This window comes from Sorex fumeus, unplaced genomic scaffold (assembly GCF_029834395.1).
Source record: "Sorex fumeus unplaced genomic scaffold, SorFum_2.1 ptg000115l, whole genome shotgun sequence".
Classification (NCBI taxonomy): Eukaryota; Metazoa; Chordata; class Mammalia; order Eulipotyphla; family Soricidae; genus Sorex; species Sorex fumeus.
The window spans coordinates 5,401,889-5,425,896 of record NW_026606172.1 but is presented as its reverse complement, the minus strand read 5'-3'; the positions used below and the strand labels follow the sequence as shown (position 1 = coordinate 5,425,896).

The 24,008-nt window shown below is 33.4% G+C and overlaps 1 protein-coding gene across 2 annotated transcripts; it reads right to left on the bottom strand.

Moving 5' to 3' along the window:
* Positions 1–2,078: 2,078 nt before the first annotated feature.
* On the bottom strand, positions 2,079–18,616 carry POU1F1 (POU class 1 homeobox 1). 2 transcript variants are annotated; one of them, XM_056135466.1, is made up of 6 exons: positions 18,429–18,616; positions 15,411–15,560; positions 6,168–6,392; positions 3,747–3,911; positions 3,075–3,135; positions 2,079–2,331 (listed from the first exon to the last, which is right to left on the bottom strand). In XM_056135466.1, the coding sequence occupies exons 1-6, from the start codon at positions 18,568–18,570 to the stop codon at positions 2,121–2,123; spliced, it is 954 nt and encodes a 317-aa protein (XP_055991441.1). In that variant the 5' UTR covers positions 18,571–18,616; the 3' UTR covers positions 2,079–2,120. The 2 variants fall into 2 exon arrangements, with proteins under 2 accessions (XP_055991441.1, XP_055991442.1); XM_056135467.1 differs by having other exon boundaries at positions 15,411–15,482.
* Positions 18,617–24,008: the final 5,392 nt, after the last annotated feature.

Here is a 24,008-nt window from a genome sequence, read left to right as displayed (position 1 = left end):
AAATTGCATGTCATTTATTTGCAATTTTAGACCATTTTCTACTTTTTGAGGAACAAAAAATTTCTAGATATAAAATATTGTTTCAAGCTTATAGATATGAGTTAGCAGTAAATACTAGTTTACTCACTAGTTTACTAGTGAAAAGCTAAATAACTAAAGAATTTTATTTCTGAGTCAAGTGTGGATTATTCAGGATTCTGTAAGGGGAGAAAATTGGTTTCTAGTGCTTGTATCATATAAAAAGCATGTATAATATGGGAAAATTATAATATCTAAACATACTTGTGATTATGTTCTAAGTATGTTATTCTGTTATGTAGTCATTAAAATTATATAGTCATTAAAGTCCTTAAAATTAAAATTAAATATAAACATTTAAAATGTAAAAACTCACTTTTAGATTTATATTGATGATATTTTATAAGTTTCAAATATGTGCATACAAACTTTTTTGTGGAGATAGGTGTGCATCCAATGCCTTTTTTTATATAAGAATTCACAGTTATGTATGGTTTATGTTTAGGTAAACTGAATAATTTGAAATTAATGTTTTTTTGTTTAATGTTTTGGTTTTTTTTTTGCTTTTTTGGGTCACACCCGGCAATGCACAGGGGTTATTCCTGGCTCTGCACTCAGGAATTACTCCTGGCGGTGCTCAGGGGACCATACGGGATGCTGGGAATCGAACTCAGGTCGGCCGCGTGCAAGGCAGATGCCCTACCTGCTGTGCTATTGCTCCAGCCCCTGAAATTAATGCATTCTTTTAGAAGCCTCTACTATATTGCATCGGGCACCTTCTAGTTACCACGTGAGGTTAGTATGAATCAGGAGGCTGAAAACTACTATCTTTTTTCATTAATGTATCAGTTTCTGACCAATCAATGAATGGTTATGTGTGCACATATGATCTACATAGATTATAATGTTTATTATGCTTGATCTTTATTAATGTAAGAAGCAAGGATCTAGACAGTGTAATTTAGTAAACATTCTAAATACTAAAGTTATTCACAAAATAAAACTTTGCCAGCAGGTTTACATTCAAAACACACAAAATCAACATTAAAAAAACTGATATTACATCACAGTTTACTTACAAGTTCCAAAGAAGTGCATTATTATAAATTAATGTCTTGAGGTTTAAAAATACCCTGAATAAAAAGCTCAGTACATCAAATTTTTAATAATAATTCTACCCACTTAAACTAAAAAGTGCATTCTTTCTAGTCTCAACAAGAGTGTCTAGATTGTGAGATTTAGAGTAGGTTGCATTATTAAACGTGGTACCTTCAAGTTCTAACTGTTAACAGCACACTCCCTTCCTTTAAAAAAAATTGTATAAAACTCTTTTTCCTAGATTAAAGAATTAAACAGAAGCCAGACAGCTGCATTGCTACAATTTATATAAGAGCAGATTTGGGTTAAAGAATTCCTAGAGCATTTTTCTTTTTCTTTATTTTTTTTACATAGCTACACATCAAAGATGCTAATGTCTGGGGAAAATAAAAAGATCATAAATTAATATTTCTACAGTTCTCTAAAAACACTTCTTCGGGTTCTGTGACCTAAATATGTGCTTTATGTGTACCATTTATGAAATTCGTTCCTGAATGTAATAATAAAATCTTAAGGCACTCAAGGCTCTTAAATTCAGTACTTGGTTCAAAGAAAATATTAGAGTTGATGGTGAGCTGTCATTAACCAATGGTAACAATTCTCTAATTGGATCCTCGCTGTAGATGTTTGAACTCTGTGGCATTATTGACTGAAATATTTAAGAAGCCAGTAAAACTCTTTGGAAAAGTAACTTTAAACAATCCCTCTGTATAATCCTGTGCCTTGTGTTTATATAGCTAAAAAAAGAGGGAACTGGGGCGGGGGGGATCGGAGGAAAAGAGAAAAACTTAACAGAACGATTGTCTTTACCTATGGGTTTCATTAGCTTAAGATGTGTAAGTGGCTTCTGATATTGATTATTTGAAAATAATTACCAGTACAATTTAAAGCTCGTATTTTTAAATGCTTCTCAAAGCAATTATAAAATAATTTTTAGAGTCAACCAAACAATTCTTTTTTGTTGAATACAAAGAAAAGTGGGAAAACTGGCTAGTTCACAAATTTTATCTGCATTCAAGATGCTCCTTTGAAATAGTGAATAAACTCTGATTCAGACTAGTTTTCACCCGTTTCTCCCTCTGCCGTCGATTGCAAAACCAAACCCTTACTACTTCTTTCTCAAGATTGAGTTCTTCAGCCATTCGCATGATCTCCTGAGAGGAAGGTTTATTCTGCTCTCCAAAGTGTCTCTCCAAGGCATCTTTGGCTGCAATGCTGGATGGGAGGGGCCATAGAGTGAGATTGTGTTGTCCATGTTTGGAGGGGAGATTCAGTTAGGTTGAATTCTCTATGTATTAATGTGAAAGATAACTTAATGACTTAAAAAACTTTCAAATCTTTAGAAAGTTTGGATGTGCTATTTGTTGAATATTTAGTAGTTGGTCTTAGACACGGTAATTGAAGAAATCACAGAAAATAAGGGAACACATTTCTATGTTTACCCCACTTCTGCCACAAGAGGGCACCAACTTCTTGAAAAAGAACAGGTCTAAATGTCCTTCAGAAATCACTAAGATTATTTAAATGAAAAGTTTAGTGGGCACCTAACCAAAGTGAAATCCTATATTTTAACATTTCCTCTGTAAGCTTTATGGAAATTACAAAAAGCTCACAGAGGAACTTTCTGGTTTGAAACACCAGGATGCCTTAGAAGTTTCTAAGAAATAGAAAGACATTCTTTTTGATTTCTAATAATAAATACCACATTGTCTGATGAAGACATGTGTAAAAGGAAACTTCTATAAAACCTCAATTTGTTTTTATCCAAAATATGTGAAACAGGTGTTTGATGAGAAAAATACACACTTTTATCAAATGGTAAAATGTCAGTTTTTCACATGTATTACAGTTATCTATTTAACATTAACAAATTGCTATGTTACACTTAGATTCAAATACAGATTACATATTTAGATTTTTTTCTCCCTCTGTTAACTTTAAACATTTCAAAAGAATACCTTATAGTTGTTCTCCGTTTCCTTTTCCTTTCATTTGTTCCCACTTTTTCACTGTATAAAGCTGTAATGGGAAATAGAAAGATAAGTACAAAACACTAAGTATAAAAAAAAAGATTAGATTTAGATTTCACACTTCTGAAATGACAATTCAAGCAAAAAACACTATAATTCTGTTTTAAAAGTTTGCAATAGTGTATATTCTAAGCCCTCATTTAAAAATAAGGAAAGAAATTAAAGTTAATACTGATATTGCATAGACAACTATCTCTTGATAATGTCCACTTTGGAGCAACCTTGCTCTACCCTGCCTTGGCATTAATACGAGTAGGAAACTCCATCACCTAAAATTGCTTATCTTGCTGTGTTTTAGGTTATTCACCTAGAAGACTAGTGTACGCAAAAAGAAAAATTGCATCGATACCTCATCTAGAAAGCTTTATCCACACAGTTTATATTCTTACTGTTTGACTTCTCAGTAAATTTATTTCGACATGTGCCATGTGCTTTTGCTTTTTTTTTTTTAAGTGTAATAACAAATCATTTTCTTTTAATCTCAGGGGGGAAAAATGCGGAGCAAGACTTCAAAGCTCTCTGTAGCATTAATCCTACCGATCAGAACCCATAGGTTTTAGATTAAGCATCACAAAGCCTTTAGAAATACATCTTTAGTACCTCCAACTTGCTCAGCTTCCTCCAACCATTTGGATAATATCGCTTTTAGTTTGCACGCATTTTTAAAGCTGAGTTGTAGATTCTCAAATCTGCAGATAGTTGTCTGACTGAATTCAGAGCCATGTACAGCCGCTAGGGCTTCCCCAACATTTGTTTGGGTGTATCCTGTGAATGGATAATAAAAAAAGCCAGTGCCAGCATTCCAGCATTCCTTGTTGGCATGTCATCCTACAAACTGATGTATGTTTGTCAACATCAAATACTAGATTTAAGCATAGAGATGTTAGAAATTTAGGGTTGATAGTTAAAGTTCAGTGTAGAATTGTCCAATACTTCCAAAATGTCTCTTTTGGTTAATAGATTATTTTTCTAGATGTCAAAAGAAGTTAAATACAAACAAATTGGATTGGGTCAAATTGGATGTTACATCACAACATTTTATGAGATTATTTAAATGTTTTTTCTCAATTTTTTAGATATCATGATATATGCTTAATAATATAAAATGGATATAAATACTTTAAATGAAATTAAGTGAAAAATGCAATGAAAAGTTCCAAGTAAAACTCAAAATTATGTTTATTTCTCGTCAAATACTTTTATTATAAGACTGACTGATCACACAACATTACATGCATACCTTGAGCACATTTATTACATCATTTTGTTGATGCTTCTATCTGCAGGCAAATGATTCTCATTGATTGTTCCAATCATTTTAAAGTACAAGTTGATGTAAACCATCAACATATAATTTGAACCATTACAATGCTGATGTTTATATTGCTCATTATATTTGAGCAATATAAAAAGAAAACCAAAAATAAATGTAAGAAAGAAGATGCCTGCTGCTATGTGTATTACACAATTGGTTAACTACAAATTCAGAGCCGAAGGCTATATGCCTGTGTGCATAAAATAGTTATATACTATGCTCATCAATCGATATCATTATAAAATTACCTGTGATTCATTTCATAAGTGCAGCAGTTAAACCACAATTTCTATCAATTCAGTTCCCCCCCTCATATTCTTTCATGAATTAAAATTGTTAATTGTTATAGTTATTTCATGTTATAAACACTTAGGTTGACAGCAAAGTCAATGAACAAAGTTCACTGAAAGGGAATTTGATTGTACTTGAAATGACTTTTTCATTCATTTTTGTTATAATTTAAAAAAATTTTAAACCAAACTACCATGAAGTTTGACTTCTCCAAGGTGTAAATACCCAAAAGAATTACCCTATATTTTCCCTACTATTTTCTAGAGACTGGAGCCATAGCACAGTGGGTAGGGTGTTTGCCATGCACGTGGCCAAAACGACCAACCCAGGTTTTATTCCTCCACTCCACTCAGAGAGCTCGGCAAGCTACAGAGAGTATCTCACCCACATGCAAAGCCTGGCAAGCTACCCGTGATGTATTTGATATGCCAAAGGAGACGTTACTGGGCCCACTTGAGCAAATCGATGGACAATGGGAGGACAGTGACAGTGACTATTCTCTAAATGTACCAGTTGTAGTTCAAACGCTGATGATAAACCATTAAAATGAATGGTCACACAAAGCATAGCCTGTCACCACAGAGCTCAGACTGTAAAGGGTGAGTGATAATAAAATAGCTGCTACTGGTAAGGGTGAAATATAAAACAACCTCTGTAGATACTGCTTTAACATGCATTAAAATTACAAATGCTAATGTTCTTTGATAAAGAAATTCTGCTTTTAGCACTTTCCTACACATAAGTGTTTAGGAATTAATGTGTAGGATAAATATAATATTTAGGAAGTGAGTTTCATGACATTTTTATAGTCATTTTTAATAGTGAGATGAGAAACAATTCTGTCAAGAGTGGGCCAATTAACTATAGTATGTTTGTAAAGCTAAATTTGGCAGTTCCACTAAAAATGCCCTCTAAAACTTAATACTGAAAAGTTTTCAACATAAATAGTTAAATAAAAATAAAACCACATGGATATAAAAAAAAATGTATGCATTTGCTTTGTATTGGCATAAAATGTCTCTGTAGGTATACAGAATATTGGAAGACATAGGATAGATATGACATAGGAAGGACAAGCACATATTTAACTTGTACTTTTTATGCCTTTGATACAAGAATGTATCATAAATAATTGGATTATTATGCACAAACATACAATTCAAATAAAATATGTAAGCAAGCACTTGTAAACTAATCCTCAGAAATAATTGTCATTAATTTAAAAAATATGTAATTAGTGAATTAAGAATTAGCAAGGAAATAAAGGTTTTGGTAGGATTTTGATATCTGTACAAACTTTCTAGCGAAACATACTGAAAATTGTTTTGACCTTTTAAGCAGAGTCTAAGAGACTAACAGACTGAACTGAACAAAGATTTGAAGTTATTTGCTCCTTGCTCTTAATGAGTGCATACCTAACTTAATTCTCCTCACTTTAAATTCATTGGCAAATTTTTCAAGTTCTCGGATTTCAGGAGAATCCATGTCGATTGGTTCTTCAACCAATTTACTTTTACGCCTGAGTTCCTGCTTGAAATCAGCAGCTGTGGGGTCCTCTGCCAGCAGGGGCTGGTGCATGGGAGGAAAGCCATGGCTCAAGGTATGATCAGGAAACTTATAAAGACATGGAGTCAGGCTACCTGTGAATAAAGACAGCAGAAATAAAGGGAAAGGCCTTTAAAAAACATACAGCATTTCTACACAAACAGAACCCATAAAGTGCCCAAATATCTGCACCAGCCAATCTCAGCGCTTAAAGGTTACTTGACTCTGGACTTCTGAATTTAAAATCAGCGTAATTTTGTAGGATTGTGATCATTTGTATTCCATCTTTTATATTCCAAAAGCAATGTAAAAAAGCTGAAAAACTGAAAACAATTAATATAGGCAGGACAAGACTTAGAAACGCAGATTTTCAGTAATTTTTCCAACTCTGACATGTTTTCCTAGGTATTGAAAGTGCAGCTCTAACAAGAATGTATTCTTTGATAACTATTTTTCTTCATTTGTTAGATAAATACAGTGTGATGTCTGTTACAACCAAAACACAGGATTAGTTGCTGTACTGAGCAGTTTTCTTATGGCCAAAGAATTGATTTTAAGTCTCTTATTGTTTTATCAGTAAACTAATTTCAATATAATAATAATGTCATAATATTTAACAGAGACAGTAAAATGATTTATGAGAAATAAAATACATTAATATGTTTAATAACTTCGTAGACTGAATGAACAAAAAAGAAACTTTAAAGATTCTATTAAGGGGCCCTATTGTATTAAAAAGTCATATACACATGATTTTTTTTTAAAATTGACTTTTCAAAGTTCATTTCTTTTTTTCCAGGAAATGAAGAAAGAGTCTACCTGAGTTTAGGAGAATATATGAGAGCATAGCATATAAACTATAGAAAATAATTTCCTATATGTTTTTTTCTTTTTTTTCTTTTTAATAAGTTTCTATTTTTGGTAGAAATTTCACTTCAATTTATATTAAGTGAAATATATGAGCATGCGTCTTCAATTTATCATTTTCTTATGAGTATAAATATTTAAAGTAAAAATAAATTACTAGAAAGTATATGCCATATTCATTCTTGGAAAGTTACAAAAATGACATCAAGAATTTATGTTGCCTTTAATTTCTCCTTAAGTATATTCACAAATCAAAAACATGAGTAATAATACATTTTGCTAGGATACATAAATCTTATATTAATATATCAATACATAATGAGAAATGAAGGGCGTAAGTCAGCAAACTGTTAGCATTATATTATTAAAATGGGAGTATGTAATTATAAAGTGCACTTCTCTCTGATAGACAGTAGTACTTTTCCAAAGCAAAATCAACTTCCAAGGGAAAGTTAAAATGAATAAAATAAGTTTGGCTTCTTTATAAATTAGTAAATATTTAAAAGAAACTATTACTGTCCAGAAAACTTCACGCTATTCTTACAATCCAAATTATCCCATTTTGCTTTATTTTCAAAAGTCAGCTTTCAACGCATTTTTTATTTCTACAAGTCAAAGTAAAAGAGAAGATATGTATATTAAAAAAAAACAAGTACTTTAATTTGGCATCAACTTTATATGTATCTAAAGATTTTTCTTCCATGTAGGCTTTCAGAGCTGTTTTTCATATGTACTTGAATAAATCTTTAATTCTTTCATCATTCAAAAAATATTGAGCATTGAGGGCCAGAGAGATAGTACAGGGAGAAGGAACTAGGCTGGCAGGTACTAGTTCAAATCCCTGGCACTGCATATGGTTGCCAGAACACTGCTGGAGTCACTCAGAAAACAGAGCCAGTAACAGCCTCCAGCACCATTGGGGGTGCATGTCCCCCAAATAAAATCAAACATTATTTAATGCGCTTAATGACAAATGACCCCCAAGAAAATGTAAAAGCTTAGAAAAATAATAGGCTTCTGTTTCTTTCTGAACATTTAGCACATTTTCTAAGACACTTTAAAGAACTTGCTTAACCTTTGATAAATTTTTATTTTTGATTTTAGGTTAGAAAATTGCAGTATATGTTTGATGTAGACTTGCCCTAAGCTTTGAATTTGTTCACAGTATTTACTATTATTTTCAATATTCTTGTAAATCAGTGTCTTTGGTGTCACTAATCTCTGATATTTTCTGAGCTTTGTCTCACATTTGTCATGTTCTTGTCTATCTATAAATATATGAGGTAGAAATAATTTCTATTTTTATATACAATTTTAAAATTTAGGAAATTTGAAATGATCATAACTTTCTCAGTCTCTACGAAAATAAAATTGAAATCCAAAGAACATTTCATTACCGCATCAAAAAAAATTAAAATAACAAATCCTTTTAGACAAAGACAAAGAATGTTAGAATTATTTATTAAAATATTAAGAATGTGTTATTCCTTTTTTGAAAAAAAATAAAATTATATGGTCTTAAGGGCTTGACGTGAAAAACAAAAGTGAAAACATGGATTGTGTAATTTTTTCATTTTTTGTTGTCTAAGTACCCCCAATTACCTGCAGAAACATAGCTTACCTGGAACTAAACTTCAACAGAAACTGGTAATAATGATCACAAACAAAACAAAACAAAATCCAAACAAACTGTTTTTTATCATTTGACTCTGCAGTTGAGGAAGATCAGGGAGGGAGTAACTGGTATATCTATATAATAAGAAACTTGAAACTTTTTGAATTCTGGAATTACTGAAAATGAACAAAAATAAAATATGTGGTGAGTCATTTGCAGCAGAAATCTCCTAAACTATTTTCAAAATGTGCTAATACAAATTTGTCTTCAGGTCGACATAAATAAATAGCTTGGATACACTTTCACATTTTATACAAGCCAAAGTATTATTTCACCGTACAGATGAACACATCAGAGCTTTCTGAATTGCTGTGTATTTCTGTGTGGCAGAGGTGGGTAAAGAACAGAGATAAATCTTAAAAGGCAGAGGTCTGGCTTGCTTTGCAGGGTGCTGACTCAATGTACCATGGCATGGGGCAAATTGCTCCTTTGCAGCATGTGGTTCTGCCAGATGCTAACTGACATCTCTGACGTTATGGTCTGGATGTCTTCAAAGAACTTGGGGGAAGCAGAGGCAATAGTGAAAAACACCGCCTTACTGAAGATAACACAGGAATTGACATCTAACAGCTCTATTTATTTAAATGATTTTTTGATGCATAACCTTGAGAAGAAAATCAGAAATTTGAATTCTATTCTTTTTTCTTTTGTGTATTGGTAAATCCTGTCCCTGCGCAGCTTAGATGTTCTGCCTGGTTTTGTAAATTTAGTCCATTTGGAATCTGGCCATATACATTTGTTTCCATATTGCCTCTGCCCCTCTCAGAGAGCCCGGCAAGCTAACCGAGAGTATCTTGCCCTCATGGCAAAGCCTGGCAAGCTACCCGTGAAGTATTCGATATGCCCAAAACAGTAACAACAAGTCTCACAATGGAGACTTTACTGGGTCTGCTTGAGCAAATTGATGAACAACGGGAGGGCAATGACAGTGACATATTGCCTATGGCTACTTTCTTGCTGTAGTGTCTGGATTGCATATTTGAGACAGACTAAGAAAAGTATTTCTAAAAACTTAGAAAAGGCCTGTTACTTCTTTACTGCTTTGGAAGGGAAAGGACTTCTAAGTTGATACAACTGGAGAAAATTAGGAGAAAATAAAATGTTAATTCCCAAGAAAAAAGAAAAAAAGAAGTGCAAGTGTCTGAAGTAGACCATTTTTCTCTACGTTAACTGTCAAACTGAAGTTGGTCACCCTTTCAGACACAGTGATCTTTTATCTATTTCCAACTAAAGAAAAAGAGAATTAATCTTTATCGTTAATTAATAAATATTACCTAGTTTTCTTTCCCTTTTTTTTCGAGTTAGCAAGTTATTTGACACAAAATTGTGGGGTTTTTCACCCCTGAAAGTAAGAAATTATGTGTTCTTCAAGAAATAAAGGATCTTCACATGATAAAGTTTTCTAACTAGCTATAGTTGAGTGGTATTATCTGATGCTAAAGACTGTTATTTGGTTTGCTTCAATTTGAAGTGCTCCCTTTATCTTCCAGTAGGATGGAGATTTTTGAAATTTCTTCCAGGTGTATCCAGTAGAAGTCAGGGGTGCAGGGACACTTGCAGCAAGTGGACCTGGTGGAAGGTTCACTTTGAGGGGCTCAGTGATGTTTAAAGGCCACACCTGACATTGTTTGCAGCGGTCTAAACAAACCTAGGGATGAAACCTCGAACTTTGCACATGTGTTTTGTCATGTGAACTTTCTCCCCGAACGCCTAAAAACTAATTTTTTAAACCAAAAATTCATGGCACAAACCTGCAGAATATATCATCCTTTACTCTGAGTGCAGAGTGGACAGTTCAAAGAGCTAATTTCCATACCTCCATGTATATCTATGAACTGGAAAGCAGAAATGATCTCAGATACCAAGAATCAATTCTGGGAGCATTTGCTGTCATTTTATGTGTGGATATGTGTGGATGTGTGTGCACACACATTTATTTAGAAGAGATTTTTAATATGATTTATAGTTCCATTTCTGTTACCTATACTGTATACTATTGAAGGAATGACAATAAGGAAGAAATTTATCTACAGGTTTATCTGAAAACATCAAAGAAGAAAATAAGTTTGAGTTGGTACAAATTTGCTGGAACTAAACTCTTTATAGGGCATGAAGACTGAAACAAATATTAAGTGACTTGAAAAAATTCCACAACTTGTTAGTGGTATTGCTAATTTATTGTTCCCAATTAGCTATTCTTCAAGTAAACCCAAAACTGGACTAAGAGGTACAATGATTCATGAAATTATTAAACTTCTCCCTACTGACACAAAATATCAAAACTAGTTCTTCTTTTTAGATGAGCCATTAATTTAATAAAATGAAATAGTGAAACTGACTATTAAATGATCAAGTTAAAACAAAAAATTTCATATTCTTTCAAAGACAGTTCTTTCTGTAATTTCACTTTCACATGAAGTGTATGACCATAAAAAACCTGTCTTTCTTTCTGGTGATAAAATGTTTCCATGGACTGTGTGAATATGGCTGATGTGATGAATGTCTTGAGATGTCTTCAAACATTCAAATAACATATATATATTTTTCTTGTGTACTTTATACATTTCTCTATTATTTCTAGGTTCCTGTGTTTTATAACTCCATTTGTATTGCCTCTCTGGGGCTGGAGACAGAAGAGTTCAGATGCCCTGATATTTAATCTGCCATTATAAAAATGTTACTATCACAGACTTTATCTCAAAATTGTAACATTCTAAAATATCACAGCACATGTCACAATAATATCCTGCTCAAAAATATATTCAAGTGTAATCTCTACGCTTACCCTGGTGAGTTTTTCTTCAAGTGACAAAACATAATTTTGTTTTAAGACTATTTTTGTGCTACCTTCAAATCCTAGATAACCATTTTGCTCTTAATATCACTAGCCCAGCGTTGAAATAATTTTAATGGCTTCTCCAGGAAATTCTTTTTAACCACGATGAAGAGAGTACGCTGAATGTATGCTCACGGAGGTGGTACTAGCACAACCTGAACTGACTGTGAAATTTCAATGTGAACTGAGACCTCTTTGTTCCAATCCTGAATACTGGGTGGATGTTAAAATTCCCGAGCCATCTGTAAAGTGATTTTATAGAAAAGGAAGTGATAACAAAATATATTTTAGAGTATTCTGTCTGTGACTGCTTTGATCTTTGTGCTAACTAACCTTAATTCATAGCTGCTTCTTGCTGAGTTAAGAAGGTACTCACAGGCAGGCACACAGGCACCCTAGGTTTGTGGGAATCTCTGAAAATGACCAAGACTTCTCCAAGAGAAAACAGCACAAGGACCATGCTCATGTTCTTTCCTGGGCTCTTAATCAAGAGTGGGAGAGGCCACAGAAAGCATTCTGCTTGCAACTCTGGTAGGGAAACACACATGATTTTACTTTTTTATAATGAAAGTAGTTCATCATGAACTAGGGCAGTTCTCATTAACCATGAATAAGCATATGAATCATAAATGGTCAGTTTCAAAGGGAAATAAAATTGTGCTTTTTAATTATTTCTTAATTATTAAAGAGAGCCATGAAGTAGCTCAGGTGACCACTAAAAATATCAGTCCCCAGCTTACCACAAACGTGTGGAGACTAGTTCATTCAGAATAGTGCCAAATAAAATGTAAGAGAAGCTAATTTGTCCTAGAACAATTCATATTTAAAAAAATATTTTTCATATTTTTAAAATATGAATTGTGCTATCTAGAAATCATTTTTTATCATATCATATTTTTAAAATATGAAATGTGCTATTTAGACCCTAAAATAAATAATGATTTACTCAAGCAGAAATATTGAGAATATATAAATTGACAAATTCTTCTTCTCTGGATTGTTTGGGGCTATACTCTGATTCAGGGGTAATTTTTGGCTCTGCACTCAGAAATTACTTCTGGCTGTGCTCAGGAGAGCATCTGGAATGCGGGGATTCAAGTTGAGTCAGGCAAATGCAAATCCTGTGCCCTACCCACTGTCCTATCTCTCCAGCCTCGGAAACTGATAAATTCTTTGTTCAACTATACTTTAAATTTATAAGCTTAAATCCATGTTACTGTAGTTCTTTGCCTTAACCTGGATAATAACAGAACATACATGACAGCTACATGTTGGGAAAAGAGTTGTCAAATATGTGATGCTTTATAGTTTCCCTCTCAATATCAGTCCCATTCTCATTTTGTTCCTATTTTTTTCTTCTGGAGGGGGAGGTGCATCAGGGGGTATTGTCAGACCTAGCAGTGCTCAGTGTTTAGTTCTAACTCTTTGCCCAGGGATCATTCCTGTCAGAACTCAGGACCATTTGTTATGCCAGATTGAAACTGTCTCTGTTTCTCTCTCACATACTCACATTGCTATCGTTATCAGTATTTATCTCTTCCTGTTGTAATTATAAATATAAAATAGTATTTTTAAGAAATACATTTCAGTAAAACTATATACTTCAGTGAAGCACTATAATCTGACTAAATCTTAAAAGAAAAAAAAACCTGACTCATTACTTTTGTGAGAGGATACCTTTGTGGGATCGTGGATGGGACTACCAGGCTGTGCTCAAGAGCATGGGACTGTCTACTCCTGGTTATTCTTGGTCAACAGGAGTGGAATTCCAGGGTGCCAGGACATGGAGTAGCTCATGGTCTGTGGTACAAGGGACCACATATCCTAAACCCTGTCCAGTCTACCTCCCACTCCATAAGGGAATTTTTTAAGTTGAGTTTCTTCTTCATTTAGAAATGTGCTATCTAGATCCTTACAGATATCTCATACTGTTCATAACAAAGCAATACAAAATAAATTATCCAGCATCTGCCTGTGGGGTAGACTTCTGTGGTGGTGGGAAAATTCACAGTGATTTTGGTGATGGGAAGGTGTAATGGTGGTGGGATTGGTGTTGAAATGTTGAATGTAGTCAACTACTGTGAACAACTTTATGAAAATTACACTGTAGCACTGTCCTCCTGTTGTTCATTGATTTGCTTGAGTGGGCACCAATAACGTCTCCATTGTGAGACTTGTTGTTACTGTGTTTGGCATATTGAATAAGTCATGGATAGCTTGCCAGGCTCTGCCATGAGGGTGGGATACCCTCAGTAGCTTGCTGGGCTCTCCGAGAGGGACAGAGGATTTGAATCTGGGTGCAAGGCAAACGCCCTACCCACTGTGCTGTCGCTCCAGCCCATTATTTTTATTATGAAAATAAATTAAAAAATTAAATATTTTCTCATAAAAAAAGTAGATAAAGTGCTTTCTTTGCATGTGCCTATCTTTAGTTCAGTTCTCCAGCACCACATACGGTTCCCAGAGTCCTGCCATGGGGATTCTCTGAGTGATCTCTGAGTACAAGGCCAGGAACAAGCCCTGAACAGTGATGTGTGTGACCTCAAAACCAAAAGAAAAAAATTAAAAAGTGCTTCCAAATGCCTCCATATGAGAAGTAACAAATAAATAGTTGGTCTTAATCTACCGATGTATTACTTACCCAAAGACAAATATGAGTATTTGCAATTAAATTTCACTGAAGACTGAGAGGCCACCCAGGGAGGAATTTCTCCTAAATAACTATTACCAAAGATCCGCAAATCACTGTCTTTCTATGAAGCAAAATCGTTTCTATTGCTTGATATTAACGTTGAAAGAGGTGAGGGGAGAGAAAGGGGAATACCTGCTCAAGAAAGAACAAGAAATTCTCCAGAGTTTAAAAAAAGAGAGAGATTTGCTCAAGGAAGAACTGGGGCTAAAAAGGGAGATTCAAAAACACTCTTAACCTTCAGTATCTCTTGAACCAAACGTCTTCAAGAAACACTATAATGAAAGCGTTTATAACTCTATGCTATCTATAGCTGATAGTCATAGTGAAGCACTATAATCTGACTAAGTCTTAAAAAAGCTGACTCATAAGTTTTGCGAGAGGATACCTTTGGGGGGTTTTGGATGGGACTACCAGACTGTGCCTTTTTTGAGCACTTGAAATGTGACTAATGCTCCTGAAAGATTGACCTTATTTTAGTTCACATACGATAGCAGAGTGGTAGGGCATTTGCCTTGAGCGCAGCCAGCCCGGCCAAGCCGTGTTCTATTTCTCCACCCCTCTCGGAGAGCCCGGCAAGCTACCGAGAGTATCTCGCCCACACGGCAGAGCCTGGCAAGGTACCCGTGACATATTCAATATGCCAGACACAGTAACAACAAGTCTCACAATGGAGATGTTACTGGGCCCGCTCCAGCAAATCGATGAACAACGGGAGGACATTTAAATGTTAATAACCGTATGAGGACCGGTGGCTACCAAATATTATGAATAGCATAAGCAAGTGATAATGGACAGTTTAACAGTAATGAATCAACTAAGAAGTCACAAAAATTGAACCCCAGTATTAAGAAGTATAGTGTTTAGACTGTGTAGAATAAGAAGAATAAATTATAAGCAATGCGATTTCTGAAGGCATCAAAGATTAGGGAACATCTGAAGAAATGATTGTTTTATTAGTAGTTTTCAAGGTTGAGATTCCCCCCGGCCCAAGATATTTATATAAGTCCCCAAACTCAGTATGATATACAGACAATTTTTCTTACCTGCCATCACTCCATAGGTTGATGGCTGGTTTCCATAATGACAGGAAGGAACAGAATAGTGAAGTCCCGTTGCTGTGTTTCCAAACGTTGTCACGGAGAAATACGTGTGCAAATATTTAGGAGTTTGGATCAAAGACAAAACAGACGGGACTGGTAAGAAAATGTATGAGGATTCAAGACACATTCATTTCATTTCAAAAACACACATTTAAATGATTCTTAAATTCTATGTCAATAATTTGATCTCATTTGGGGAAAGGTCTCTGGCAAGTAAGTTAAAACTAGGTTTCAAAATCTGCCTCAAGTAAGAGATTAAAGATTATAAAAATGAAAGATAGACTTCATTATTATCCTGCACTCTCTGAAGGGTGACTGACTATAGGTTCAATCCAATATAGACATCACAACAAACTAGAGGATCAGCCTCATAAAATTGAGAGTCTGGTACATAAAGTAGTATTTTTCTGCATGAAAAGATATAGATATTGACTCTCGAATAGTCCTTATTTTTGCTTATTCTAGCAAATTTAGAATTATAGATATAGATGTTGAAACTTTGAGGTTCAAGATTTTCTTAATCCATATAACTTATTCAATAATACTGATGATAAATTTTGTCAAAAAGAAATTAATTGATTTTGACTTGCTATTTATAAAGTTAGAGTCTCACATAGGAGCAGAATATTGTATGTGGCTATATGCTTTGAGGAAAAAGGGTGAATCTGGTGAGTCTGTGGTGTTGAATTTTTACCTAGGATTAAATTTAAGTTGTCATATCAACTAAAAATTGTAGGCTATTGGCAACAAAACTGTTAACCAATGTTTCCTCATTAATTTTATTTTCTCATCTTTCTTTAATTTAGATACAGTGGTGAATATTTTTATAAACATGGTATATTCATATCTTCTTAAAATATATATCGGGCTAGATATATAAAATTTAAGGTGCAGTCCTGTTAAAAGATTGATATAATCTAGTAATTAAAAACAACATTCCTTAAGAAAGTGAAATAATCATCAAAGTGCAGGTCAGTATTCATATCGTAAAGTGTATTCATAATTTAAATTTCATATTGATATGTAGGAAGAAATAAATTATTTTATAATTACATATAAAAACCTTATTATTCACTGCAAAAATAAACAAACATGAGTATTTAGTTACCATACAATCTTTAGATTATTACCAGTATTTTTATTCCTTACATTTTAAGTATGTATGAATATAATTCTATAAAAAATTATGTAACCAATATCACCCTAATTCAATATGTGTACACTGGTGAAGAATGGGTGTAGAAACATTCATATAACGAGAACCTAATTGCGAACAGCCTTGTAATTCTGTATCTTACTGTGATTCAATAAAAAATATTTTTTTATGATTTTTTATTAGTGAAACACCAACAATAAAAAATATTTTTTAAAAAATATGTATTTAGGTATTTTGACTGATTATGCAATTTTTACTTTCAAAGTTTAAAAACTTTTATTTATCTAATTTGGGAACTTGGATTAAGAGCTAATTTACTGTTATGTATTTATTTTTAATATCATTTCCAATTATATGCTTATTCCTATTTATAATTATTGATTTTGTTAAATAAATAGGGCTTGGGACCTAAGATTGCTATTGCTTCTATTATAAATTTTATTTATATTCTGGTTAAATACTGTTAATACAGATTGTAGATTAACCAAACAATGTATTATTCTTTTTAATCCCCAAAGTATACGTCTTTAAAATAAAATATATTTAGCGACATAGTAACTGTTTAAGTTTATTTGTTTTATTCCTTTTCAATTAAAATACCTTACCATATTTCTTAAATATGTGGTTTGAGTAACTTCCATTATTCTCATTGTAATGAAACTATGAGAATAACTGCTGTATTTTAAAAAATTAGTTTATTGGTTTTACCAAATCCAGAAACATAGTATATAGATTCTTTGAAATTAGTAGAAAAATACTGCCAACTTTTTATTAGGTTGGGAGCTATTGAGTTAGAATATAAATAAAGTCCAGAATCTTTAAGTCAGAATATAAATGCAGCAACTCAAATTTGCTTATAAATTCATAAAATTTAACTCATAATTGCTTTGTTTTAAAAACTGTATTGTTACTTACTGAAAGAAATTTACTCAATTCTAAGATGACCCGTTTAGAATTCAATTTTTAACACACTGCATCAAGAATTGGTACTTTAACAAAACATCTTTATTTAATTGTGTTTGATAGACTGTGTCAGAAAGTTAAATCTTAATTTTCACTGAAGAATGTTACATGGGAAAATATGCAAATTTTTAATTTAAAATTCAGCAAGAGTTTGAATGTCTTTAGGACTCAATCTTGTGAACATATAACTCAGTTCATTTTCCTAAATGAAATATTGCTCTAGTTGTGATTTCTGAGATTTAAACTAGGCTAAAATGTTAAGTTTATTAAAATATTTATTTTATTTTATTGAACTTTGTTTGTGGTCTTAGAAATTATTCAATGTAATGTGGCAATTTATGGATATGGTAGTCAATGAAAACCAACATCCAAATAAATTTTTAAGTTAAAGAATTAGCAGTAGCACCATTTTTAATTTTATTTTAATAATTGCAGAACCATGGTTTGAGATCAGAACTGCACAAATTCAAGGCATGAACACTACCACTGAGCCTCATAATTGTCCCTAGGAAATAACACTACCCAAATAGTAAATTCTTTTAAACTGTTCCATAAGTTTTTCTTTCTATAAAATTTCCACTTAACTGGTTTTGCATTAAAAATAAGCACTCTGTTTACATTCATAGAAAATTGATGTTTATAAAATCATCAATGGTTAAAATTACTGAACTTTCCAATACTTTTATGCATGTTGTCCTCTTTAACAATATTAATACTTAAATTAAAACATATTAAGCTGAAGGAGAAAAACAAAGAAGTGAAGAAATTCTAAACTAAAAGTCAAGCCTTTCTCCTGAAATGGTTAGGCCCAGCAGCAGGTAGACCGTTAATCGCATCAGTACCTGTAGACATCACATTATTGGCATGGTTGGAGACTGGTAGGCATTCAGCAGCGCTGTGATGCATTATCAGAGGCAGAGTTGCAGGAGACTCAGAATTCAGAGGTATAAAGGTATCAGCTGAAGTAAAAGGTTGGCAACTCATTCCCACAAGACAGTAGAAAAAGAAGAACTGCCCTCCTCAAATCAGAGTTTTATTATATTACCCCCTTAATGGGCTGTTTCAATCTCACTACCTGCATATATACATCAAGAAAGCTCTGAGGCACCAGGAGGGAGCGTGCTGGTATTTATACTGCTGGGAAAGCCCTTTATACATGTTAATCATCTTTTCCCAGGGGTATTGCTTTATCAATCTGACTATCTTCCTTCTGACCCAAACGTAATCTAGGCCCAAGAGAAAAGCTGTTTCTGGGGTGTAGATTGAGGGGAAGGAAGAAAACTGAAACTTTGAACGACTTCAGTACTTTGAAACTTCAGTAGTTCAGACATTTTAGAAAGGATTCCCTAACTTCTAAAAAGGACTTGTCTGAGAAATAATACTGCAATAAGTTGAATAAGGTATCTTTTTGCTAGTAACACTATAGAAAATTATTTATGTGAGATTTATATATATATAACTTCTCTTTAACTCAGCAAAATAATTAGAAACATATTACAAATTTGCAAAAAAAATACATGTGTAAGTGTAAATAGAAAGTTTAGTATATGCTAAATATGAGAATGAAAATATTGCCACCTACTGATGTATCCTCAACAACACAATTCTGAAAATCTATTTTAAAAATTATGTTATTAACACTATACTAAAATGAGAAATTGAAAATAAAAAAATTATACCAATCTGTAGAAATTATAAACCTGATAAAATTCAAGCATTTTCTCTGGAGTTCAATTCACTCATAAAGAATAAACTTAGTAAAATTTTTCTAGGCTTGAAGCACTATTAATAATTATGTCATGCAAATTTCAGAACATCTGTGTGTTATTTACAAAGTTATCCTTGCCAAAATTGATGGTACCAGGGTCTCTGTTCTTATCTGTTATCTGTTCTTATTTGTTAAGTCTGGCTGCAAACCCTCCGTGCAGCATATATTAAGTGATGATGAAAACAGCAATATGAAAATCTGACTGGAAAAATCTAAAACTTATAGTCATTATTTCCTCATGTAAATGAATGAATGCAGCACAATTCCTGGAACATAATAGGTAAATTTAATAAAAAGGAATGAAAGGAATGATTTGACAGGCATAGAGGCTAAGAAAAAGAAATGCCTCATTAGAAACTTTGAAATTTTGTGGAGGTGATATTTCAGATAACTTTAAACTAGTTTCTTTGTGTTAAATTTATCATTAATATTTATGAGAATACATTTTCCAAGACTGTAAACTTGAATAGTTTATTAGTAACAGGGTTATATTTTGTAGCAAAAGATGTTATAATATTGCCAAGTCATCAGATGTGACTTAAAAATATCTGTTATAAATATGACTTATTTTCTCATTGGAAATTCCTTTTGAAGCCAATTAACCTTTTTTGAGATAGATTACAAGTTATCAAAAGTATTTCATTTTTATAAAAATATCTGTATTTTCCTAGCGTTAATAAGAGTGGAGCGATAGCACAGCGGGTAGGGCGTTTGCCTTACAAGCGGCCAACATGGCCGACCCGAGTTCGATTCCTCCGCCCCTCTCGGAGAGCCCGGCAAGCTACCGAGAGTACTCGATATGCCAGACACAGTAACAACAAAGTCTCCAATGGAGACGTTACTGGGCCCGCTCGAGCAAATCGACGATCAACGGGAGGGCCTTTACCTTTAACTTTATCTGTATTTTCAGACATCACATATACAAAAAGTGATTTTCAATGTGTTGATAGAGAATTTGCTAAGATAATTAAATAAAACGAATTTAATGAGTACTGAATATTTATTTTGTTTGGAAGCCACATCCAGTTATGCTCAGGGCTTATTCCTGGCTTGGGGGACCACATGCGGTGCTGGGGATTGAACCCAGGTAAGATGTGTGCAAAGAAATGCCTTACCCGCTGTACTAGCACTATGACCTCATAGATACCTTAAACATTAAGCTAAATGATAGAGTATTACACTTGAAAATTGCCCTAAATTTTTTCCTATTGTTAAAGTCACTGGCATATATTGTAAACTAAACCAAATGATAGGTAATGGAGAGGTACAAAAAACCTGTCAGACAAAAAAAAAAATTTCCGATCAGTGTGCCATTCTATCTAAGTCATTACAATTTCAATCTTAAATTTATACTTTTCTTAATAATGGTTTAAAATATTGAAGTATTCGTGATGTGAAATCACAATAGGATGTTAATACAAGAAAGTTTTATGAATTTTATTTTGCTTTTTATAAACAGTTATGTACCACTTAAACATTGTCGATATTTTCATTGCTTCTGCCTCTTAACTTTTTAAAAATACAGTTAACAATGTCATTAATAGCCCATAGGATTATTTTGAGTATCTTAGGACAGATATTAGAAGTGGTGTTACTGAATTTGTCTTATGAAATGGTTTAAATGCTTGTAAATATTCCCAAATGGCTTTTTTTAAAAAACGCCATTGTTTAGAACATGTTAGGTCCACAGCAGAACTGAGAGGAATGTCCCCACATAGTCCTGCCCGGGGCCATGCAGTCCCCCTCACTGACAATATCCTGTGTCAGAAAGGTCCTACACTCATGTATTGTTGCAATAGAAATATGAGAACTGAAGAAAGTGTTCATTTGAGAATTGGGATCATGCCCTGGGTCCACAACCAAACGGTAATCCCTCTGTCCTATCCCTATCAGGGGTAGGATAGATGAACTGTTTTAAAGATTGAGCAAGAGATTGGCCTAAAATTAAGCATTTATCTGAAAATTTAGGATTAGTTGACAAGTCTTCAAACAGAAAGTTGTAATGTTAACTGCTTTTGTTACAATCAGAAAAGAGTACTTTCCTGCTTTTTCCTTAACTCTTGATAGGGATAAATTGAGTATTGGTTGTTTTTCATCATCAACGATATAAATTAGTGAGTAGATATTCTTTTATAGTCCCCTCTACTGAGCTGAGTCAGACTGCCTGCTTTTACTTTGAAGTCTCATTATGACAGTTACAGTCTGACTCAAAATAGGTTCTGTGACATCATTATTATCCCAAGCCCACATTTTCTATTAGAAATACTCTTATATAATTCTATTGTTTTTGACTTATATATGACTTAGTATCATACAAAGAAGTTTCACTGTTTTGAAATCCTTTGTGTATTACCCACTAGAATTTTCCTTCTTCTCAGCCCTGGTGTTACAGATCATACTTGGCCCGACAGTTTTGCTCCTCCTGTAGTTGGAATCACGGTCACGGTTCTCCTGTAGTTCATCGATTTGCTCGAGCGGGCCCAGTAACGTCTCCATCATGAGACTTGTTGTTACTGTATTTAGCATATTGAATACATCACGGGGAACTTGTCAGGCTCTGCCGTGTGGATGAGATACTCTCAGTAGCTTGCCAGGTTCTCCGAGGGGGCGGAGGAATCGAACTCGAGTCAGCCATGTTGGCTGCGTGCAAGGCAAACGCCCTACCAGCTGTGCTATCGCTCCAGCCCATAGTTGGAATAACACTATGTAATTTTTCAGGTTATCTCTTCCCTTTATTAACGTTTTGTTTGCGGCTTTTGATGGCTTGATAGCGCATATCTTTTTAGTTTTGAATGATCAGTTTTCTGGATGTACCCAAGTTTATTTATCTATTCAACTGCTGAAGGGCATTTTGCTATGTCCAAGTATTGGCGATTATAAACAAACTTACTCGAAACATCTTTGTGCAAGTCTGTGTGCAGCTACCTTTACAGTATTGTTGTTGTTATTATAGTTGTTTTGGGTTCTCCTGTCTGGGCTAAGATTACTTCTGGTTCTATGGTCAGGGATCACTCCTGGGGGGTTTGGAGGAGCATATGAGTTGCCAGGGATTGAACCTGAGTGCTGCATGAACAGATATTTTTTTAAACTCCTTTCATGAAATACTAAGGAAAATGATTGTTGGATCTTATGGCAAGAGTATGTTTAATTCTGTGAGAAATCAAAAGGTTTCTCATAAATTTTGAAAGATAGCCAGAATATCAAAGTGGCTGGATTATTTTGAATGCTCATTTGCTTGAAGAAGACTTTTTGTTACTCCATTTTCTTACCACTGCTTAGAGCTGTTAGTACATTAGATTTTAGCCATATTAGTAGGAGTTCAGTGGCATTTTATTTTCATTTGTTCTTCCGTGATGTCATATGATGTCAGGTATCTTTTTAAACACTTATTTGCTATCTTTATAATGTTCTCTCTTTTAGTGGCATGCCTGTTCAAAGAGTTTTCTCATTTTAAACTCATTAATTTTCTTCTGAGTAAAGTGTTAAGAGTTTATTTTGAGTAACAATGATCAGTTTTGCCTTTAAAAAATGTTTTTCAGAGTCTCTGACTTGTTTCCCACATAACTTTTGCAAGTATTTCTTTCTTTTATGCTTTAGTTTTAAACATAAGGAAAAGGACAGGAGAGAGAGTATGGACTAAGATGTTCCCACCTTTCATGGAACTGACCCTGATCCATAGCGTGTCCATAGCAACCTTCAGATCTCCAAACGTTGCTGAAGCAACCCTGAGCACAGAGCCACCGTGGCACTGCCAGGTGTCAACCCTTTTCCCTGTTGAAAAAACTATTAACAGGAACAAGCTGACAGAAGTAACTTTTTTATTAAGAAACATCGAAATTTCTTGGAAACATAGAATTAAAAAGTTTCACTGTTGAAAGAGACAAAAGAAAATGCCAAGTGTTGTCATTTCTTTCTGAGACTCCTATCTCCTCTTTCTCACTCTCCATAAATAAAATTTTAAAAATACCTTCCTTGTTCTTCATCTCTGGTCACCACACAGCTAATACTAATACTTCTAGGAGATAAAAACATGACTTAGCACCCAATGTTAGTTGTATAAAAATATACTCTGTGTATTTGTATGAAATAAACTTTTCGATTGGCTATGATTTTTGGTATTACAGAAAAAATAAAGTTGCTGGTGCCCACAGTTGTGAAAGGATCCTTTAGCAGTGGAAGCACAAAGGCATTTGCAGACAAGGAAGAATAGATATAGATTATTATCTGAGGAGACATCCTTAAAATGTCACTGCTGCTGTTCTTTGTAAAATAGCACTAGAGTAGAACCTATATCCATTCATCTTCCATTCTCAATGTCTTTGATCAAATCTAAATGATTTGGTTTTTATAGTCTTTTAAAACTGCAGCATTCATTTTAGTTGTGTTTGTACTTTGGCTATACTATTTTAAATATTTATATAAAATATTTAGATCTATTGTTTACTATTTAATAGGTACTATATTTTCTTTCATTTAAAATCCTGGTTTTATTAACAGTTTGTTTGCATATTTAAAATATATATGAAAATTAATATGAATTATTTTGAATTATTTTTTATCACTTATAGTTAAAATTTTTCTAATTTCTTACCAGGAAATTATACTTTTATATTTCAATTATAAATACGCGACATCTTATTATGATATCTTATTA

Coding starts and splice junctions, on each gene's coding strand:
- POU1F1 (XM_056135466.1), bottom strand. CDS start 18,570: ATGAGTTGCCAACCTTTTACTTCAGCTGATACCTTTATACCTCTGAAT. Junction 6,393..15,410: donor AACCTATGGAGTGATGGCAG/GTAAGAAAAATT, acceptor CTTTATTCACAG/GTAGCCTGACTCCATGTCTT. Junction 3,136..3,746: donor GGAAGCTGAGCAAGTTGGAG/GTACTAAAGATG, acceptor TTCCCATTACAG/CTTTATACAGTGAAAAAGTG.